Genomic DNA, 8,567 nt, shown 5'->3' on the forward strand with positions numbered 1-8,567 from the left:
AATTAATGAGTATATAATCATTCATCAAACTCAAATTTTGTTTGAAATCAAAAGTTAAAAGATGATGAGGTATATTTCTTAGAATGGGAAAACGTACTCAATCGTCATAATTAGATTCTTTCCCTTTAAGGGTATGGTGTGTTTAAGGAGATATTACCTCGAGAAAAGGGGACTGGAAAAACACCTTTTTCTCCATCATCAACACCTCATGCAAAGAGGGAATGTTTTGACATTTTCACATGTCTCCAAAACTTACTGCAAAGTCTTCCTGTACTAAACTGTCCAGTCTGAAATATGGCTTAATAATTGCATGTGACCTGCAAACTTAAGGTCCCACTTTTCTGAGGAAAAGAAAAATTAAGTATTCTTGCATATGTTGCAGGGAAGGTAATGCTTACACGACGATCTGCTCGCGTGATCCAAGGTGAAAATGGTGGAGCCCAAACAGAAGGACTCGACAATATGGAGCCAGGAGAAGCTCTGGTCCCAGACGAGGGACAACCCGATGACCAGTATCGGGAAGGACTAACTGACAATTCTAGCTCCGGAGGCGAGGGAAACCCCTTCGAGAAGCATTATGACATCCATCTTACTCAACCAGGAGCGTTGAATCGCTTGCCAAGGGAAAGTAGTATACACTGAGGTCAAGAAGAACAACCCTTCAGATCTCGTCGATGCTAATGCTGCCATAACAGCCATCTTGAAAGAACAGGAAGCTCAGGGTGAGAGAATGGCAAAACTCGAAAGGCGTAACATGAGGCTAGAACGAAGGAACCGCCAGCTAAAACGCGAGGTGAAGAAGAAGGTACCACTCACCACTATCGATGAAACCCCAGAGGGGCAAAGTCCCTTTGAACATCTACATGATGACGAACGTATTAACATCCCTGACACCTCCAACGAGGGGACAGTGGATAGGTTTCCTAAGGGAAGCAGAGTTGTGTTCGACCACGAGGATGGTCCATCCTAGGGGTCATCAGATATTGATCCCAAACACAGAAGGGAGAAAAATCAAATCGACGAAGTTAACGGCGAGACTGAGAATCTCGCAGCCACAAACCCAAGACGAGGGGAGAACTCGAGGTCAACTCGTTCCAAGGTTGTTTCATTCGTTGAACAGTCGGACGATGACTCGGGGCGATCTAGGAATCACCACTATGAACCATATTTCTCGCCCGAGAGAGCTCTGGGAAGAAGAAAGAAGGCAGAAACGAGGCGGAACGACGACGAGATGCAAGCCCGAGTCGACCGGCTAGAAGCAATGTACAAAGAGGCCACCGGGAGGCGGGAAAACAAGAAATTAGCAGTAGTCATGCTAGAGGCAGGACATCACCCTTATCTGAAAATCTACTAAGATTGTCATTTCCAAGGAAATGCTCTTTACCGACATTCACGTCCCCCTTTACCGGAGCAGGAGATGCAATCGAGCACCTTAGAACCTATCGCATGACACTGACCCAATGGGACCATTATGATGTGGTGTTATGTAAATTCTTCCCTGCCAGTCTAAGGGATGAAGCCCTACTATGGTACAATAATCCTCTTAAGGGCTCAGTCAAATCGTTTGCTCACCTATCCGAGCTGTTCTTAGAAACATACATTCACAACAGTCGAATCTGACCCGAAGTTGATGCACTGTTCCAAATTTCGAGAGGACCAAACGAGTCACTTCATTCCCTGGTAACACGATGGAGAAAGTTATGTGCCGAGATTGGAAAGGTCCCTGAGGACTATGCAATCTTGGGTTTTAAAAACAGTCTTAGAACCCTCTCTTTGTCCGCATGTATGAGGCCATGCCAAAGAATCTGGGTAAGTTAAGAGAAGTCCAAGAGGACTACATAGCCTTGGAAGAACTCCAGGACAGAACCTATGACAAAATGGCAAAAGGAACTAGAAGAGGAGCAAATGTGGTAGATCCACAGAACCCCCCAATGCCAGCCCAAGGAGCAGGGAAATCCAACAATGGATCAACCCAGTTTGATAAACATCGGACTGGATGATGGAAAGGTCGAGAACAGACCCAGCAAAAGAAGGGAAAATTCGTAGACCCAGTTTATACAAAACTAAACACCCCAATATCCGAGATCCTCAAGAAGATCGACGGGCAACATACGATCACCTACCCATGAAACAGGGGTCAGCAACCAGAACGAACTAAAAACATGACTTCTTTCTGTGAGTTCCACCAATTTCACAGCCACACGACAGACTCGTGTAGGGACTTAAAGAAGGTACTGCAAGATATGATCAACGAGGGCAAGCTCCAAGAATACATTGCACAACCAGCAATCCCACCAACCACCGGGTCACCCATACACCGTGTGGAAATTCCTCATGAGGCGCAATACTTAGGTTGTAACACCATATCACACTCGGTGATTACTGCCCCTGCACGAGAAGGAAGCATCACGGGGCGACTCCACAAGCGCAACTTCAAAGGTGATGAAGTTTTCAGCGTGGCTAAAGAAATCCCAATGGAGGAGTGGATGAAACTCCCCATAAGCTTTTAAGCCTCGGAGGCACCAGAAGGAGGATACAACCACAACGATCCTCTAGTGGTCACGATGGCCATTGCACTCCCCAAACATGAGGACGAGGAAGCAAAAAACAAATCACTACCATGGGAAATGCCCAAAATCCTAATTGATGGTGGCAGCTCCGTGGAGATATTCTTCTATGAAACATTCAAACAAATGGGCCTCAACGACGAATGCCTCATACCCTCAACTTACAACATATTCGGCTTTAACGGGTCATCGACTCGTCCAAGAGGGGAAATAACATTAGAAATCCAAGTGGGAAGAATCCTTACCATAACCACTTTCTGTGTAGTAGACGTGCTATTACCCTATACAGCCATTGTCGGACGATCCTGGGTTCATGGAATCAAGGGAGTGGCCTCCACTTACCATCAAAGGCTAAGATTCCCAACACCTGACGGAGTAGCAGAAATCATTGGAGACTCTGGCGAGGCAAAATATTGCTACAAGATGGAGGTCCAAAACGGTGAGAATAACATAAACTCCCCGAAAGCACAAGCGAGAAGAGCTAGAGGCATCGGTAATTCAATTGAATCTCATGACTACATGGAAATAAGCGATGCACCAAGACACTTGTCTAACGCTCCATCCTCGTACAACACCATAACCTCTGGACCGACTACACGACCCTTATAGCAATTACAGGACCTCCCCAAGGAGGGAGAATTCAGACCTCATACTCACACCAAGATTGAAAGTACTCTTAAGAACAAAGCAGCCTATACCGGCACCCAAAAAACCTTGGAGGATTCCCTCTACGACAGCTCACAGAAATTTGCTGGTATGGATACTGCACCTACAGGTGCCCTACTATCTTTCCTAGATAGTTACTCAGGTTACAACCACTGCATTAGCAAGGCTAGCATGCAACATCATTTTCGACCAAGAACATACCTTTAACCAACAAGGATGACCACCCCATAAGGCTCCACACTAAACCCCTGGAGACTCATCAAGAAGGCAACAAAGGCTCCCAAGCCCAATCAGGCTATGGCAAAACAGCTAGTTAACAAAAAACTTCACTTCACAAGTTGGGCTGCAAACAAAGCCCAACTGATATCGAAAGCTAATGAGAAGCATTATCATACCCACAACATATCTCTTTCTAAGAGTATCACATGGCCCATGAAGGCTGATGTCTAAAAAGTTCATATTTGAGGCTAGGGCCCTAAGCCCCTACTTGTAAGAAGGTCATCAAACCTCCCTCGAAATGTACTAAGGATTCATACCCTCTTTTGAAATTAATAAAACTACTCATTTTGTATAATACTTGTCTGCATGTAGATTCTTTTTTTTTTAGATTATATCATCTTTCTTACATATGTATATTTTTCCTTTACTCTGTATATGCATTTAGACTGATCATATCATACTTGCACTTCTAACAAACACACCAAATAGATGAATCCATCAACAACTATGGCAGGGTGCTGACCACACCCCCCATCCTACAAAACGATACGGGTAAAACAACTCTGAGTTACCTTACACGGACTACAGACCTAAGGTAACATCGTCACGATCATGATATCAGACGATGCCCTATTCTAACAGGAGATACCCAGCTTTGGCATATCTACTTCACGCAAAAGTAAAAATTTCTCAACCAAGGTATCACCCTTGAGAGCACACTTCAACAGCTACCTCAAGGAACAAATGTCCCAACAACGGGCGCTACACAAAACAAATAAAGGTTAAACGAAAGCTTCCACAATATAGGTCCAACACCATAAGAGATAGCATATCCATCTAAGGAACTGATCACTCCTCGGATATGTTACCCAAGGTTGGACCAACAACGTACAGTCAAAACTCTTTCATAGTCAGAACATGGTAAACTATCACGCGATCAAAGAAATGCAGTCGCCATATAGCAATGTTAATAACAGTTATCAACAAAGTTAAAATGCCTCCCTCATACGAGGACTTACCACAAAATAATAAAGTCATGCCTCCCACAACTGAGGACTTTCCAGTAGCGATGAAAATGTTTCCACAAAGGAGCAACTATACCTATAAACTTATGTTCAAACATAAGAAACCAAAAGAAGGAATCCAAAACAAGAGATTCCGCCAAGAGATAGGCAAGCTCAGGCATGTTCGTCATCAGGAGCCTTTTGCTCATCACCTGCCTCGTCCTCAATATTAGTGACATTCTGCACGGGCTCGGGCTCAACGCTCGGTGATGGGACCACGATGTTCGCAGCAGCAGCGGTGGAAACTCGTTGGCGCTCCCGAATAACAGCAGCCTTACAGGCCTTGGTCATCAAAACCTTATACTCGGCGTGGAGAATACTTAACTTCTCCTCCATCTCTGCATGAGCAGCAGCCAATTCCTCTTCATGGATGCTCACCAGTTCATTAAGCTCCCGATCAAGGCCCCATCTATCCGCTCTCTCTTCCTCCAATTGCTTTTCCAACTCAGTATTTTGCTTGCAAGCCTCTGCAAGACCGAAAGCACAGATGATTAACTTACGAAACATAGTAAGGCAAAACAACACACAAATTGATGCATCAATAACCTTCATTCTTAAGTAAAACAACGGCTAAATTCTGTTCTAAACGGATCTTTTCGGTGTCTAGAGCACTAAGCCTTGCTTCTGCAGGAGTTACAGCCATATCACTACGAGGACAGGCTAGCATATGCCTATCATGTTCCCTCTACAAAGCAATGTAATCATGCTTAAGTCTTCTCAGTGCCTCCCTATTATCTTCAGCTTGTGCTAAGATAGGCATGTGATCGCACTGCCAATTAATAAGCTGATCCTTTTGGGCTCGAAGAATCTTAATATCATCTGCACGCTCTACGGCTACCTTCTTATCCTTATCCAATGAATCGCAAAGCTCCACAGTACGATTCCGATGTACCTCCACATCCCCCCGCAACATGGTATTTTCTCGCTCTAAGGAGTCAATCTTTCACTGACGAGCACTCACATCGAGTTTAAGGCCACTGCGATCTCTAGCATGTCTATGACCAACAATGTCTAACTGCTCCTCCAATTGTTTGACCATAACTACCAATACAGGGACTAATTCAGCAGTCTAATTCCCTACCATGGAGACATAATATTAAGAAAATGGAGCAGATAAATACCTTCCAGTTCCTTCTTATCTTGGTGAAAGGCTAATGCATCATCCTTAGCCAACTTCAATGCAGTTCGAAGCAGTTGAGCCTCCTGCTCAACCGCCTTGGTTTTCCTCCTAGCATCCCGAGCCTCGACTAGCATACCAATCCTCCGATTGTTGCTCTAAACACAAACATAACATTCCCAGTTAAGACTGGAGCAAAAAAAAAAAAAAACTAAGTTGTTCATCACATACCGATAGCACAAGTTGCTGTTGTGCAGACCTATACAAAGAAGTCATGAGACGATCTTGCTCGTCCTCGCTCAATTGAGCATATCCTTCCGATCATATAACCTTCATTGACTCGGAACCACCGCTAAACCAGAGAATCAACGAGGAAGCACTTGACGAATCCATATGAGCAGAAGGAAACCCACTAGCAAAGTTACTTGGCACACCCGGAACACCACCACTATTCGGAGCCACAATGAGACCTCTGCTTACTTCCTCGCCACCAACACTCACACCCCTGACAGCGATACCTCTCTCCTGGGGCAGAGTTATGTCTGATCCAAAGGCAACACCAGGATCGGTGGGATCGGCCAACAGAGCTTGATCAAGATCCTCAAAGAATGAATAAGTAACATCTAACACTTCATTCTAACCAAATAAAGCATCAACATCCACCTCCATGGCATGTTCGATCGCACCCGCTGGAGCATTTGACGGCCCAGCACCATCATCCAATCTCCTCCTCTGCCAAAAACACATAAACTTTGGCTGCTAAGGAAACAAACAGGGGCAAGGTATACACATATACGTCAAAACATTAAGACAGTATTTCTTACCTTAGCATCATCAGAAGTCCGAGCAGATTGAGACAAACGCTTATGAGGGATAACCCATCTAAGCTCCCAAGGCCTATAAGCAGGCAGATGAGCATGCATCTCAGGAATGCAAGGAAGAACGTTACTAATCTCATCCCAACCATAAATATAAGGACCTATAAATCGAATAGGAGCAACATGACACTTGGGACCATGAGTCTTGCGAAGCGTACGCTGGGTAGCAACAAGGGGGTCCAAGTCGGACATATACGAAGAATCTCGGGCGCTCTTCCGAAACCTAGAAATCCCAACTCCAAAGCCATCATAGGTATCGGACTGGTGACACCAATAGTTCTCCACGAAAGCATCAGAATAGTATAATTCCTTTTGAGCAGGAACGAACTGATTCAACTCGTGCTGGGTAACCTTGCCTTGGCTTCGGCGATTACACTCTCGAGCGATCCGATAAAAGTTACCATTGGGATGATAAATGGCTCGCTGAGGATTAAGCTTGCATAAAATCTCGTACTGGAAAGAATTCAACGGACAATACAGAGGAAGATGAAAGTCGGCGTCAAGTTGACCCACTAAAACTATGATCTCATTAGGGTCACCTGGGTACTTCTCGAAAAGGTCCTTGGAAAGAACACCAAACTTCTTCTCTGGAGTAGCAAAAGAAACATCAAATCGATGGAGGCGATGTCTGACCCTCGCCGATTCCAAAAACGCCTCATCAGACAGGCCGGAGATACGCTCCTAATTAAGATTTCTCATCGGAGCTTTCCCAGGGCTGGTAAAAAAGCAAAACAGAGAAAAAGAAGTTAGGACAATGGCTAACAAAGCAAAGAAAAGCCAGACTAACAGACATACACCGGCAAGAACAGCCGGAAACAATGGCAGAAAAACCTCACAGCCGGAGGAAAAAGAGAAAAGTTATCAGTCAAAGTGATTGTAACAATCGCAAAACCCAAAAAATGAAAGGGAACAATGATAAGAATCATTGATACCAACAACACTGAGTAATTACAGAGAAATCGATGATAATCATCGGAAAAAACAAAAATAGAAATAAAGAGAAGGGACCATACCGTCTCGAGGAGCGAGATGGGGAGTTCCTTCCAGACATTATAAATCTCTTTATAGGATACAAGGAGTTAAGAAGAAACAGTAAGAGACAAAGGAGAGAAAGAATGAAAAAGGTCTAAACTCTGAAAAGAGATATTAAAGGCGACATTCTCTCCTTCCAAAAGATTTTATAAGAAACTAAAGGACCACCAACCGGCGCCTCAAGTCCAACGGGTAAAAGTGCATTAAACATGCTGATATTGCGTAAACCAGGGACGTGGCGGAAAAGGTGGGACGGTTACATAGTTTTCTTCTCATCATGCCCTCGGCAAGTTGCAAAGAAAAGGAGAAAAATGTGTGGGTAAAATACCCGACGACCACGTGTCAACATCTCAAGGTATGAACACATGATGAGATGATAAGGTAGGAGCACGAATCATTCTCCAAAAACGAAGATTTGTCTCAGTCGAGGCAATTGCACAGGCGCCACATGAATGACGCGTGTAGGTAAAGGTCTAATCCGCTCAGACGATCAAGTCTAAAAATCAAGATCGCATTTAATGAAGGATAAGAGCAGGACAGGGGTAGTTGCACATCGTGACGGATGACTCGGACGATCTATACTACGACCCCGAGGCAATAGAGCGCGAGGTTCTCCACAGAAGGCCAACACGATCCTGGGGAGAGCGAGATAACTCAGAAGGAGAACCAAGCAAGCCATCACGAGGGATAGTATAGAGCCATCCCGAGGGAACCAGCACGATGGAAGACAGCTCACCCAACTCGTACGATCAAGCCATCACGAGTTTATTTAGACTATAAATACCAGTCCATGTACAAGGAGATGGACAACTTATGTAGTATTAGATGGTCTTGTATGTTTAAGTAGTTTGTAGTCTTTAATTTTACTTGGGTGTAGTAGTCAGAAAATATGCAACTACAATGTGTTGGTAAAGCATTTCGTTTTGATCAAGTTTATCTTCACCTTGTGACGAAAGTCATGAAAATTTTCAATTACTTTGAGAATTGCTCTGACGTGAAACGGTCTGTGAATAACGGATACATA

At 44.3% G+C, this 8,567-nt stretch overlaps 1 protein-coding gene across 1 annotated transcript; it reads left to right on the plus strand.

The window, feature by feature from the left end:
* Positions 1-2,564: 2,564 nt before the first annotated feature.
* Positions 2,565-3,176, plus strand: LOC113277494. Its single transcript, XM_026526599.1, has one exon. The coding sequence runs from the start codon at positions 2,565-2,567 to the stop codon at positions 3,174-3,176; it is 612 nt and encodes a 203-aa protein (XP_026382384.1).
* The last annotated feature ends 5,391 nt before the right edge of the window (positions 3,177-8,567 follow it).

Source organism: Papaver somniferum, chromosome 1, assembly GCF_003573695.1.
Source record: "Papaver somniferum cultivar HN1 chromosome 1, ASM357369v1, whole genome shotgun sequence".
NCBI classification, from domain to species: Eukaryota; Viridiplantae; Streptophyta; class Magnoliopsida; order Ranunculales; family Papaveraceae; genus Papaver; species Papaver somniferum.

Excerpts from the sequence above, each read along its gene's own strand:
- LOC113277494 (XM_026526599.1), top strand. The coding sequence starts at position 2,565 with ATGGCCATTGCACTCCCCAAACATGAGGACGAGGAAGCAAAAAACAAA.